We start from the raw sequence: 14,971 nt of genomic DNA, 5'->3' as shown, positions 1-14,971 counted from the left end.
AGTGTCACGACACTCTATGAAAGAATTGCGGCTTCAGATCGTTTTGTTCTGTTGAAGCTGCCTACAGGCTCCGAATTGTTGACATTGGCTGTGATCTTCTTTTTTCAGGTTTCATGAAATTCTTCACATATTTGAAATATTTCATTCGGGTTCGCCCAATACACGGTGCAAACCGTACCTGCAGCAGAATGCTGTGGCACATGAAGCCCTTTTGTTTGCCGGTTGTAAGGATTGAGGTGCGTACTACAAATCGAGCAAGCAAAAAGAAAATTAAACAGGAGTCTTTTTTTGGATTGCTAATCCACTGTGCTCTGCTCGTCTAGGTTCAAATCCCATCCTTGTCATAGTTAAGGCCTGAGACGTGTGTGTTTTTTCTAAACGGTGTTTGCATTTGTTTCTTCTTTTACTCCTGTACTAGAGCAGTAATATTTCTAGCGGTGGAAGAACATGGTATCACATGCTGACAGCAGGAACACGTGGCCACAAGCTGCAGTACATTGGTTTTGGAACAGCAATAACTTTCCTGTGGAGACAGGTGCGCCGGTATTAATACAGCGCTTTCGAGCGGAAAGAGTTACAAGAACTGACTTAAACTTACCAGTTATGTTCAATAGCTAAAAACACAAAACCAACCTCTTCAGTGTTGAATCTAAATAACAGAAGCCAATGCTGCCATCAAGGGAAAAAAATCCTGAGTTATGTAGTTTTGAGACTACATATCTGACTTTCAGTTTGAAGCGGTACAATGGATTCTAGGTCACATTCGTTCTTGATTCAGGATATATATGAGTGTGCTAATGGTTAGAACTGTTTACATGAGGTACAAACGGTAACATTTTCAATGCGAGAAGAAAGTCAGTCCGTGCGCATTTCTCAGCATGCACATTGTCAGGAAAACTAAACCCACAGTGCCAGCAAACCTTTCGATAGCCTGTAGGTACTGCCATTGCAAATGTAACAGGTTGTTCATACACACAAATGACATCGTTGCTATCTCGTAATTAGGAGATAATTTGGTATTTATTAATTAAGATTTTTTTCCTGGGTGGCAAAAATGCGCTTCCGCAATAAATCATAGACTCTGCTTTCAAAATAGCTGCACCAGGCACTTGGACACAGATAAACACAGGGATTTAAAATTCAGGAATATGAATGGTCAACTGCTTACAGTTGGGTTTTTACGTTTTCTTATTTAGCGATTTGTGTATCAATCTTTTAACAATTCATTAAAATGCTAACAACATGTAAAATAAAAACAACAGCACCGTTAAATGAAGGGGAGACAGGTAGTTTTTTTTTTTTTTACAATCAGATTCCAATCTCTAATGCTGTGTGTGAGAGCTTAGGTAACTTTCCTTTTCTCACATTTTCTGACGACTATTCCAAAGGGGCACCCTGTCAACTCCTAATACTTTGTATGTTTGATTATTGTCGTTTTATTTAGAAAAAGTTCAATATTGATCATAACTTTAGAAAATTAGGATCACGAATAAAAAAAGGGGCTAAAGATGTGAGTTGCTCTTGAATCAGAGCCGGGTGACACGGGCTTCTGTTCTGATATGGTTGTACGAGAAGCAGGAGGCATCGCTTCTCTCCAATGGAGCATGAGCTGAATCAGGAGGGAGACATTTCGTATGCTCGTGCATATGTTAACGCATGACCTTCATCGTAAAACTAAATTAAAAACTAACATTAAGTTGTCAAAGACATTCATTTATATACGAACAAGAGACAGACATAGCAATGGTTCTACATTAACTTGTCCTACACTGATCAGACTAATTGAAATGTATGAAAGCCCGTTTCTGCCAGGGAGTTAAAAAACGCGCTATGGTATCGCAGAATTCCGACTAAGTAACTCAAAATTGCGACTTGGTAACTCAGAACTCCGACTTTATATCTAAAATGTTCTTTAGCTCAGCTAGCAAGGCCTGGATTCAAGCCAATACAGTGAGGCACGAAGTAGGGTGGGAGCGGCGAGGGCACAAGCCCTAGAACCCGAATCCGTTACAATAACAAAAGGACAGACAATGAAATATGGGCTATTTCGAAGTCGCAAATGTGAGATATAAAGTCAAAATTCTGAGTTTTTAGGTCGCAATTCTGAGATACCATAGTGCGTTTTTTTTTTACTCCCTGGCGGAAACGGGCTTCCATTGGTTCTCAGTGCTGCGAAGCAAAAGCAATCTCTGAGAAATCAGACAAATTATTATCAGAACATGTCAAAAGCTGATCAGTATTTCTTTACTGGGAAGCAAAGAACTGCTTGTATTACACATTTTAATATGACATGCAATTACACATGAAAATTAGTAAAAATATTATTGTAAAATTACGTGTTGATAGAACAGCCCCCTCGATAAAAGAAAGTGTGGACGGACGTGTCGCATGTTCCGTACTCTGTCTGACAGCGAGTTTAACACTGTCCTTGGAAATTAGAAACGAATTGAACAATAAATTAATCTGAGCAAATTTTACACGTGTGGGTGATTTCATTCTGTCGAAATTACGTGGAACTCCTCCGCTGGGGTACACACGGGAAAGTGTTCAGGCGGCTTCACGGAGTCCCGCCTCAGACTGGAAGCAGGTTCTAATTAGACGCTGAGAACAATTCGGGTCTCTGTGTGTAATTGATTGTGTTGATTGAGCGGTAGTGCGACCATGTGTGTGGTAGCATAGTCCTGCTAGTATAAAAACCTAGTCACCGCGTTCACACTTTATGCTCTCTTGCTTCAACACAGTTTGGTGGTTTATGTGTCTTACTTCTGTAGCAGTTTAGCGGGACGTCAATTTGGCGATGCGCTCGTTTCTCTTTGTGCTGTGCCTGTGCGTAGGGGCCGGGCTCCCCGCACTGATCTCCTCTGGGCCGGCTGGCTGGGACTCTCGGGAATTAGCGCTCCAGGCCGACCTCCCGGCTCCTGAAGACGCAGCCCAGTCGGAGGATTTGAACCTGGCAGATGCGCCCTCCGAAGACCTGTCTGCAAGCGAGAACGACTCGCAGTCCTTGGCTCCCGACTTTCGCCGCCTTCCCGTGTCCAGAGACGCGTACTCGCCCTACTTCGACAAGGAGAAGATGAAGCCCGAAGCCGGCAGCCGCCCCTTACCCGCCTACATCAAGAGCGTCCTGTTTCCTCCCCAGCGAGGGCGGCAGCCGGCTCGCCCGGCCATCGGGGGCACCCGAGGAGTGGCTGTGTGGTGCGACTCCAGCAGGATGTACGTGAGGGTCAGTCGGCTCCTGTTCGGCTTCAGCTGTCGGCCATCGGAGGTGACCTTGGGCAACTGCAGCGTCAGCCGAACCACACGCCTTTACTTCTACTTCATCTACGGGCTTCACGAGTGCGGCACCGAGCGATCGGTAAGCGGGTCTTCATCTACAGGCAGTGTATCGATGTGAGCTGTAGGGCCAGTGTCGGGGTTGCCTTTCCTGGGAATATCCCTTCCTCTGTGACCCTGCAGGTTGTCCAGGGCAGCCTGGTGTACTCCAACACTCTCCGCTATGCCCCGCCCTCCTCCAGTGCACCTGTGCATCGCTTCATTCCCTTCTCTGTGCCTGTCAAGTGCTCCTACAACAGGTAGGCAGGGCTCTGCTGCTGCTGAGAAGCTGCTGGGAAAGTGTCCAGAAGCCCCTCATCCCCTCTGTCCTGCAGGTTCCACTACTCCTACAAGGTTGGCTATGTCCCCATGTGGGCCAGGAGAAGGACCTTCTTCAAGGACCTGAAGAACAAGCACAGCTTTGTGCTGCTCACCACCAACTGTAAGCTCCTTGAGCGAGTGGCTCCACCTGCCTGCAGGGGGTGCTGTGTGCAGGTGTAATGCTGCCTCTCTCTTTCTCCAGCCCACTGGGTCCGGCTCTCTCCTAAGGATGAGTACTTCCTGGGTCAGCCCATGTACTTCCAGGCCACTGCCTACTTTGCCACAGCGGAGCAGAGGCTGTACATTCACTTGTGTTACGTAACGGAGAAACCGGACCAGCACTCCCAGCCCCGTTTCCCCGTGATCGACAACTTGGGGTACGGCCCCTTCTGGGAGGAGAGGTGGACAGGAGCCCCGAGAGCCTGCAGGGGTTCATCCTTGTCCTTGTCCCCAGGTGCATGGTGGACAGCAAGGCAGATGGCTGCCTGTCCAGGTTTGTCCCCTCCAAGCAGAAGGATGTGCTCCGCTTCACAATTGATGCCTTCCTCTTCCAGAAGCTGTCCAGGAAGGTACTGCTCTCAAAGGCTGCTCAGCCTTCCTGCTCTACTGATCCATGGTCTGCTTTTCCATCCATGATCTAGATGTGAACCAGATTGTGGCAGCTGTAGTGCCTAGAGCTGCCAGCTTGCCTTCACTGATGGCAGAAGTTCCTTCTCTGTCCCTCTATTGGCCTTGATCCCTTAATGCTGTGACCATCCCTCTTGCAGCATGAAGTGACTGAGCTGTACATGCACTGTGTCATGGCTGTGGCTCCTGCTAAAGCAACACCAGGGACCAAGTCCTGCACCTACAACAGGGAGGGAAAGAGGTACTTCTGCAAGGAGCCTGCTGAGGGTGCTCTGGGACATGCCAGGTGGGACCTCACCTGTCCTCCTCTCCTCCAGGTGGGAGGAGCTGTATGGTGACCATGAGGTCTGTGTCTGCTGTGAGTCCAGGTGTGCTGGCAGACAGAATGGAGGTGGGTCTGGTTCTTTATCCCTTGTTGATACATCTCTGCCCAACAGAACTATGAGGAATGATCCTTCCTGGGCAAAGTGGCTGTTTAGATGAGTAGCATCACTGTTGGTCTCCAGCTGAAGCAGATCCCTCGCTGCTGGGTGCTGCTTGTCCACAGGTACCAGGAGCCTGGTGACCAGCAGTAGGGTGGCTGTGGCACCAGTAGAGGGTCCTCTGGGTGTGGAATCTGCCTGGACTGAGGATGAGGAGGGAGACCCTCAGAGCTCCAGTGAAGATGCTGAGGGGGCTCGAGGGGACAGAGAGGCTGCAGGACAAGATGCTGAGAGCACCAGTGAGGATGTGGAGGGAGCAGAGGACTTTGGAGAATCATCACCCCCTCCCCTCCCCCTTTTCAGCTGGGGGGGCGGCTGGAGTAGTAAGTGGGGTAATGTACCTAGGTTCAGTTTAAGCACTAAGACATGAGGAGACTAAAGTAAGTCTTTTTATCAAAGACTGTAATATTTCTAATGACCAAAAGCACAGAAAGGTGACAACTTGTTCTGCCACTAGCAGTGACAGTTAATTGGGAAGTATGTATGCAGGAAAAAAGGGAGGGGTGGGTTCATAAGGCCAAAACCATCACAAAGAATTAACCCACACCCTTCACTCTGTAGTTAATCTGATTTCTGAACAAAAGTCTTTATGCACTTTTTCATCAAACCTAAAATAATGGGAGTTTTGGGGGAACATGACTGACTTGCTGCACTTATTTGGGCTTCAGGAACAATACAACAGCATGTTAAAAACAAAGCTTTTGCTGTTGGTCTCATATTTAAGGTGTTTTTGAGATTAAATGCTTTCTCAATTGACAGGAGCCACTTCCTTATTCAGAGGGTAGTGGGAGTCTGGAGCCTACCTGGGCATCCTGCAGGTTACAGGAGTAATCACAGACTGTACCCCGAGAGCCATTGTGATATACCTCAACCCTCCCAGAGCAGGCACCTCCTCCAGCTAACCTGAGGGACCAGTGGTCTAGAGAACAAAATAAAGCTGATTAACAGACAGAGACACTTAATTTTAATGTTTCTTTATTAGCCCTATACAATTTCTTGCATTAGGAATTCATCTTTTCACATACCGCAGCTTTTCTCTGTGAAGACAGACGGGGAGCAAACCTTGGGGTCAGAGCACAGGGTCTGCCATTGTATAGCACCCTTGGAGCAGTTAGGGTTAAGGGTCGTGCTCAGGGGCCCAACAGAGTAGGATTCCTCTGCCAGCTGTGGGATCTGAACTGGCAACCTTCCAGTCACGGGGACAGATCCTTAGTCACAGAGCCACCACTCTGCTACCACTTTATGCTCCAGTCTATTTTCTTCCTTCCTGGCTTGAAACATCTATTAAACATCAATGCAGAATACAGCTAGGCTACTCTCTGGTTCAGTGCACTGACGCGATTGGTTATTATTTTTTTTTAAAGTGTATGTAGCCCCTATCTTATGTGGCGCATACCTGTGAAACAATTTAAGAACTGATTTACTTTATCAACTTATGGCCACATCCTGTAAACTCACTTGAACATGTTTCCTGGCCTGAGGCTGTGGAACAGGATTTGAGACTCCAAGGCACAGATGTCTTCTCTTCAGCTAAATGCAGTGGGGAAACTCCTCATTTGGAAGATGAAACAGCACCATCTGTCTGGCTGAGGTGAACTGCAGGGGTAGTGAGCTTCACGTGCGGAACTGCTGGCATGCTCCCCTGGGACAGAGTGACTGTTGGCACAAGGAGGATGCTGTGGTCACCTGTACAGGTGAGTGGGAGCAGCTGGAGGTCTCAGGGTGTTCAGGGCTGCTCTCACTACAGGAATACAGATGTAAATAATAATGAAGAAGCCAACACATATTCTGCCTATTAGATAAACAATTATTGTGAGCCTTGGCTATTAAATGCTCTATATTAATGTAGTGTGTATTTGTCTTGGCTATGACCTCTTTTGTGCTTTCTGAATCTCAACCATCCCTTTTCCTTTTTCTTCAGGTTTGGGATCTCAAAACCATCCAATGATGACGGGTAATGCAGTTGACGGAAGGGAATACGAGACGCTTCCATTCGTCTAAATGCTGCTGCTGATTCTCAGGAGTACTGCTGTCTATAAACCATGGCCTCTCTGTTTCATTTTTGTCAAGAAATACAGAAGAACTGCTGTGAATCTCCTCATCAAAATCATTTTATCTTGTATTACTGCTCTTCCTACTTCAACCAGCACTTCTTCCTTGAAGACGGGTAAAATCCCCAGTTTCTAGTCTCTGTACAGATGAACACAAGATTAAGACACAAGTTCATTTTCTGATCTGTCTCCTTGCTCAGGCAGCACCAGGACAACACCCCAGACAGGCTTGTCCATCTCACCCCTGGTCCTCCTGCTGCTGGGGGCTCTGCTCTTTGTAGTGCTTGCCCTGTTAGCGGGGCAGCTGATCCAGAACAGCAAGCTGAAGAAAGGTAGGGAGGGAATTCACCGTCCAAAAACTGTCCTCTAGTGGTCATTACTGTCACACAAAACTGATCTACATTGAACTTCAGGAAAACATTCTGCTCTAAATGATCAATTACATTCTGTCTAATTGAATGTGGATGTTGGATGTGAACAATTTTAATAGGGTGGAGAAAACCATCTTAAATTTAGGAAAGAGTATAAATAATTACAGATGAAGATCTGAAGAAATTTGCTGATTTATGTGATTATAAAATTTACTGTATATAGATGCAGCCATTCAAAACGAGCAGGCGATACCTCATTATTTTGCGGTGTGCTTGACGCAGCCTACCACGAGTTACCATAAATTCTCGTATAGTACCTCATAATACCACGTGGTACCTTAAGTAAAATAATAGTATCCGGAATTTCCACAAGGTGGAGCTAATAAAGCACAACCTCTCATGTTTGAGTTGTCGACATCAAAGTCTTTAACGAAGATATTACTAATAGTATTAATCATGAATGACCTTGGACAAGCTGTAAACTCAAAGTATTGCCCTGGTCCACATTCTTTTTTTCGTTGACCGTCTTTGTAAAAGTAACACCACAGCGTTTCGCAATCACTCATTTGTTTCCAATCATGCAAAGTCAAATCTTTGAGAATTTCCGATTCACCATGCCTTTCGCATCACATGCTCATAAAAGAGATTGATTTAGGAACATAAACATATTACTGTATGCAAACTGTACTGTATACAGTATGTATATGTATATTTAATGTCTTAACTGTGCCCGTTTAAGTATTGAATATTTATATGGAATTTTACCACTGAAGGGAAATCTTGGTAGCTGAGCATAAAAAGAATAGGAGCATACTGCAACGCGTGTGAAGGCCATAAACGATATTAATTTTGGAACATAAACATACAGTATATATTTGATTAAAAGGGAATATAATATTGAATAGCGTATTTAAAGAAATTAATAATGATATAATTATATTCATGTACCGCAACACAAGAATAGTACACGCTGTACAATGTCTGCTGATACTGTTTCTCTAGGGCTTTTTCAACACACCTCATGCGACCTTGCCAGTGGTGCTGTGGGCTAGGTTACTGACTTGTACATCTCATGTAGGGTGTTTGAATCCAGCTACAACCATGACTTTTTTTTTTAACAAACATTTCTTTGAAAAAATAAAATGGTGTAGGGTTACTGTTTTGATTTAAGGACGATCTGTCAAAGTGCAATGAAATACAATGTTATTGTTGTTTTTATCCTGTAAAGCGTTTTGAGAAGCCACCTTTTAAAGGTGATATATAAAAGCGCCAATTCTTATGGAATGTGTTTTCTTTCTTTTTTCAGCGTGGAATAAACCTATTACTTGATTCTTATGGATGCCCGGTTCCGCCGGGGATTCAATTTTTTTTTAAAATTTTTGTAATCGCGTATCTGAGGAAATAGCAGTATAACCTTATTCATGCACAAACAGGGGCATATTACATTATTAATTGGGGTGTCTCCTCTTGCCAGAAAGCTCTAAATTGCATTTTGAGTGCGGTTTTTGACTTTTTTTTAAATTGCAACCCATAAATAAAGCTGATACTGTTTAGACTTTTAATTATTTTAAACTGTATTACAGCAGCACAATGCAATGTAAATTGCAAAAATGCACTTGGAATCTGTCCAAGCCCTACTCTGTCAGGCATTTTCTTTTACTGTAAAGGACACAAAAACTCCCTTGCTTTTAACAGAGCGTTTCATAATTTCCAACTACAAAAATTATTTAAACTGCGACACTTATCATCCAACCAGAGCTCGAAATATCACAAGGATCCTCAAGAGCACAGCAAAGACTGTATTAAAAGTATACTAGTGACAAACTAGTATACTTTAGATCTTTTTTTTCTGAACCGGGGAAAATCTGATCACACATTTCCTGGCGTATTGTGTTTTAAATAAAATAGGAGTCTTTCCCCGGTATAAGCTCATCGGTATGGTGTAAGTTTTATCTGTACCATACCATACAGTATATAGGTACAGAATTCAAGCTGCACTACTGTATCGCTTTGGTAAGGAGACGGACAATGGCCAAAATCACGAAGACTCTCTCACACCAAATAATGAAGATGAAAAGAAACGGGAAGTCAACACGGGACATTGTACAGCATTTGGCTTCGATGGACATCTTCGTTTGTGAAAGCACAGTGAGACGACATCATAAAGCGGAGAGGAGGCAAAGAGAATCTAAACTGAGGACGATTCAAAGGTAAATAACTTTCTAAAAATACCTTTCTTGCATGTAAATACAACTACGCACATTATTTTTAAAACTAACTGTTGATCTCTTTTTTTTCAAGTCCTATTGTGCGAGCTATCGACAAGCTGACTGATGAAAATGATGAGCTGCCGGCGATGCAAGTCCAAAGACGGCTATGGGCTGACCTCGGTGCGAACATTAGCCCGACATCGATAAGAAGAGTACGCAGCAGGCTTGGATGGAGATACAGAAAAACCAACACATGCCCCATGATAAGGCTAAAAAACAAAGAGGAAAGACTCAAGCAAGTGCTCCAATGGATTGAACAGGGGGAGGCATTTCAGGATGTACTTTGCGTGATGTACACAGGCATTCACGACAGCAACATACGAAATGTTTGCACGTACTGTATAGTTAAGTTATTACTTGGTTTTCAAAGTGCAATGAAATACAATATTGTTGTTGCTGCTGTTCTGGTTGTTTTTATCCCGTAAAGCATTTTGAGAAGCCACCTTTAAAGGCGATATATACTGTAAAACCGCTGATTCTTATGGAATGTGTTCCGCAGGAGATTCAAATTTTTATTTATTTTTTAATCGCGTATCTAAGGAAATCTCAGTATAACTTTGTTCATGAACAAACAGTGGCATGTTATATTATCATTAGTTTTTTTAACAAGGCTCACCAGCTAATGTGAATCGAAACCTGTCTTGCTAGCTTTTAAAGGGAAGAAGGTGACTATTCATAGTTATCAAAAATGACTTAGAATCGATCATGTTGCAATATTTTGAAATATAAAAGTCAATTGATTGTCCATAATATCGCTATTCTATTTTTTCGAAGAAATGTTTGTTAAAAGAAAAGTCCAGCACCAGCTAGATTCAAACACACAACCTGTGCATTGTTAGTTACGCACCTAGACCAGTATGCTACAAGACAAATTGCATGAACAGGGAGGCGAAACAGCCCTACACAGCCCTGTCGCAGTACACGAATATAATTATACCGTTATCAAATTCTTTAGATACGCGATTCCATATTATATTCCCTATTAATCAAATTCTAAAAGTATGCTTGTTGACTCCGGTATCACGTTAGTTAAAGACTTAGATGCTTAGAATGTTTAGGGAGAAATGGAATACTGGTGTGTATTTTTTTCTTTAAAGTACCAAGACCAGCTATATACTGTATGTTTATGTTCTAAAATTAATATCGTTTATGGCCTTCACACGCGTTACAGTATGCTCCTATTCTATGCTCAGCTACTAAGATTTCCCTTCAGTGGTAAAATTCAATATCTACAACGGGCACAGTAAAGACGTTTACAGTAAGTCTTTCTACAACAGACCAACGGAACACGAGTGCCCTGTCGGTCAACCAATCACGGACCGCGTCATATTGCGTCATGATACGCGATACCGCAGCCAATTACCTGCGGTACGTGTCTGTACCGCACACTTTGAATGGCTGCATCTGTACGTCTTTTGCCCACTGGGAAAACTACAGCAGCAGGAGTAACAATAATGACAACAACATGTTTGGAGTTCGGCATTTCATTTATTCTGCGGAAACATCGTATCGGAATGAACTGCCTGAGATAAAAGAGTAATTGCGGCTTCAGATCGTTTTTACAGAGCATTGCGTTGTTCTGTTCATGCTGACTACACGCTTTACATTTGTCATTTACTGCAAGCGTTGCTTTTCCAGGTTTTTCTGAAATTCCTCGCATTTGAGCCAGCACTAAAATATTTCATTCCCGTCGCTGAATACATCGTGAAAACGGTATTTGCAATGGAATGCTGCCACACATGAAACCTTTTTGTTATTCGGTTCTGAAGTTTGAAAATGAAAATAAAACGGGGGTCACTTCATAGGCTTGAAAGAAGTCCAAGCAGCATAAAAACCCGCGAATTCTCACAAAGGCTGCACCTTTCTTCTGCTGCTGTTATAAATCAGCCTTAAACATTTGAATGCATACCTTACTACTGCTCATCACATTCACGTGTTTACTAAGCTTTTTTCTGTCCGTTATGTTTTTGCTAAGCAGTTTCTCCGTTTTCCTCGTACTGTGATTGTCAGCGAGCACAACAAGACTGAAACAGTGTAAAGGCAGGTAAAAAAGACAGGGTAAAACGCCTGATTGTCGGGAGTGGGATTTGAACCCATGCCTCTATTTGGAGAGCGAAACACAAAGCTTATAAGACACGAAGCTGTGAATTTGCTGTTTTAAACTGCTCGACTATCCTGAAAAAATGTGTGCTGATTGCACCAGTCGCATGCAATTTTCCGTAACTTTAGGATGATTGATACGAATGGACGAACACAATTTGTGGCGTTTAGCATGACATGGAAAACGGTACCGGAGCATTCGGGTCCGGAATACCAGACTCAGAAACAGTTTTTACCCCCGCACTATCAAACTATTAAACTCCCAGCCTTTCTCACTCTCTCCTCACCTCTCACCTATGATCTGAGCCTCACAGTGCCTTCTTTCTTACCAAAAACCCAGACACACTGAAAATCTACCTCTACCATACATGTCAAAAGCTCACTCCCCATCATTTCTATCCCTTTATTTCATTCTTTTGATGCATGGTTTTGCACATAACCTGTTACATTTTTGTTGTTTTGCACACTGCCTGTTGTTGTTTTTTGCACATTGGTTGTTGTCTCTGTCTTTCTTTTGTTATACAATTGTATTGTTGTTGTGTTTTTTTCTTTGTACTACTTATGTCCGAGAGCTAGCTAAATAGCATTTCGTTATACCATATACCTGTGTATGAGTATAATGACAATACACTTGAACTTGAACTTGACATAGTCTTGCAGGCAGTATATTATTTTATCGTTTACTTGTTTAAAAAAACACGGTCTTCTCGTTCCTAAGTCAGATTTTTAGTGATTTCGAACGTTACTTCCAACCTGGACTGACAGCTCACCCGATTTGTTTGTGATCAGACCGTGGAGTGGGGGGCTGTACCAAGCGCACGTTCCTTTCCAATGCTGAGGCGATCATTCGGAAGATGGGTGTGAAGAGAGACAAGCTTTGTCGACTAAAAAACAAGGCAGGATATGCAAGAATACTAATCACTGGCTGCAGTTATGCTCTCTTACTATTGAGACTCCTACATATGGAGTTTTTGAAGACTTTGAAACCAAAGGAAAGCGGAGACAAATAAAACAGGCACGGGAGAGGCTTGAACACACAATCTTCGGTTTCCGAGACCAACACCTTACCACTTGTCCACCACGCCTTCAAGTAAATATGGGAATAATGTTGTTCAAATTATTTTTTTCTGAATCTGGTTTACATCGCCTGGAGGCAGCAATAACAATAAAAGGGATACTTAACAAGGCGATACACTGTAGCAGTGTGACTCCAACAGATGCTCCTGAAGAGCCTGGAGGTTTAAGCCAGCTCCTTAGAGCGCTTGGCCGCGTTGTTCTCAACAGCAGCTCTTCACCTTTTGTTGTTTGACGTAGTTGTTTTATAAAGCGTGGAAACGACCGCAACTTTGGCATCTCTGGCTATAGTTCTTCTGTAGAGCACCTCTGCTTATAGTGCCCTTGAAGTCATTTTATTTTTACAGGAAGACGCATTCCCTAACGATCTCTCCTGTTTTAGAAATGCTTCATAAGGCGTGTTTGATTCAGGACAAACAGTATACTAATTGTACAATGCAGATTTATGCGGCATTCGTACTGGATTTGAGTGGGATTCTGAAATACTTCTTGCAAAGGTATTCAGACTTTCTTGAACCTATAATAAAAACACAGACCTGAAACTCCCTAGCTTCCAATCTCTGATGTTGCTGTCCTTAAACTCGGACGTGATGTTCTGCAGACGTGTGCATAATGTCCTGTTTTCTTACAGTGTAGACATCTTGCTGTTCACGCTCCGCATTCATCTGCTTTGTGCATTGTTAGTCCGCACCTGTAACATGTAATGTCAGCCGTCCCCTGTTCTTCTATATCTCTTGCATGACTGCGTCCTGCTGTTGGGCTTTTGGTTGTAAAGTTTGAGCGAACGCCCCGTTCAGTGTCACTTTGTCACTGTGGTCAGAAAGCATTCTTGATTCTGCTTGAGCATGAATTCGTGAATTCTAGCGACTGTAAGAGCTCTTTCTAAAGTCAGCCCTTCCTCCTGCAGCAATTTATAGTCTCTTATGTGCACATTTTTCCACAAGTTGATATCTTAACATGTCAGTTTCCAATACTCCAAAGTCACAAGATTTAGCCAGTTCTCTTAGTGCAGTCACAAAAGCAACAACAGATTCATCCTGAGACTAAGTTCTCTGCCTAAATTTATGCCGTTCCAAAACCACTTTTCTCCGCGGTGTAAAGTAAGCGTCTAAGGCAGCTACAGTCTGTTCATATGTACCTTTTTCTCCAGGGAGGTTGGCGAAAATCCGCTGCACGGGAGCCCCGATACAGTGCAGTAGTGTAGCCCGTCTTACGGCATCCTGAGCTTCTGTAGATCCACTGGCTATTTAAAATAATCTGTACGACTCCATCCATATCTTGTATTCCTTATTCAAATACGGAGCTCCGAGGTTCAGTAGAAGCGGTTGAAAAAGCTGGGCCTAAGCAAACCTTCTCGGCGTGGCTGCCATATCTTCCATGGCGTAAGCTAAACGAAAAGTCCGAAAATTCAGAAGTTCGTTTCTACCAGCAAGAGAACTAAAATCTGCAGTGTTCTGCTCGCTTTGAGTCCGTCAACCACTCATCTCTCGTCACCATAAATGTTGTGTATCTTAATAAAGAGACGTTTTTATATTATTTTAACTATTTTGTTAACTACACAGATCACGCCCTTACACCATATATTCCCACCTTCTACTCTCTCGTTCTGTTGTCTAGCGATGTCTACTCACTATACTGTAACGCAACGGGGGCTCAGGCAGGCGCCCTTGCCGCATCTGGTCGGCCCCATCCCGACTGGAGGCTCGAACCCGGGACTTCCGCGTCTCTCTGCAGCGACCTAGCCCCGTGAGCTAAAGAGAGATCTCTCTACAGCCCAGTAGCTGTAGTCCTGCTATCACAGGGAAGGGCGGTGACGTCACCCGCTCTGGTACGCTGGCTCTTACACACAGTGCTTGTCGGCCGTAAGCGTTACAATACTACATTTAGCATGACTTCTTGTTGCAGTTGAGCTCAAAGCTGGAGATGATCTCCATATTCTACCGCCGTAACTAGTCCGAAACGTAGTACACAGTACACACTTTTTAAGTGAACTCAGGTTGTTAAAAAATTAAACCAGCGCCCTGTCACAGAAACGTACCCCAGTCTCCCGCGCAACAAGCGGGGGTACTCAGCACTATACTAACGAGGAGCACTTGTCTGGAGCTGAGCGTCAGCTCTGTTTACTGTCAGCAGTCATTTCCTCATTTCTAAAGACTTTTTCACTTGCTCTCAGCTTTTAAAGACGGTCATAAACGCTCAAGAAGTAATTCATGTCAGTTGGAAGTCTGTTTCTGTTGTCTCAGCTCTTGATAAAGAAAAGCCGTGCGTGGGAGACTCCCTCTCTGAAGAAGTTTGCCGTCACCCTGCGAGGGAGAAGAGCCATCAATCACTGAGGCAACCACTGACACAGTTAACATTAAACA

At 43.6% G+C, this 14,971-nt stretch overlaps 1 protein-coding gene across 1 annotated transcript; it reads left to right on the top strand.

The window, feature by feature from the left end:
- The first annotated feature begins 2,797 nt into the window (after positions 1 to 2,797).
- On the top strand, positions 2,798 to 5,697 carry LOC148663964 (zona pellucida sperm-binding protein 3-like). Its single transcript, XM_088632871.1, has 9 exons — positions 2,798 to 3,355; positions 3,457 to 3,572; positions 3,648 to 3,754; positions 3,836 to 4,010; positions 4,088 to 4,202; positions 4,401 to 4,501; positions 4,578 to 4,651; positions 4,808 to 5,065; positions 5,502 to 5,697. Exons 1-9 carry the CDS (start codon positions 2,798 to 2,800, stop codon positions 5,525 to 5,527), a joined length of 1,530 nt encoding a protein of 509 aa, XP_088488997.1. The 3' UTR covers positions 5,528 to 5,697.
- The last annotated feature ends 9,274 nt before the right edge of the window (positions 5,698 to 14,971 follow it).

Source organism: Lepisosteus platostomus, chromosome 5, assembly GCF_059453375.1.
Source record: "Lepisosteus platostomus isolate fLepPlt1 chromosome 5, fLepPlt1.hap1, whole genome shotgun sequence".
Taxonomy (NCBI): Eukaryota; Metazoa; Chordata; class Actinopteri; order Semionotiformes; family Lepisosteidae; genus Lepisosteus; species Lepisosteus platostomus.
This window is presented reverse-complemented; position numbering and strand designations above follow the sequence as displayed.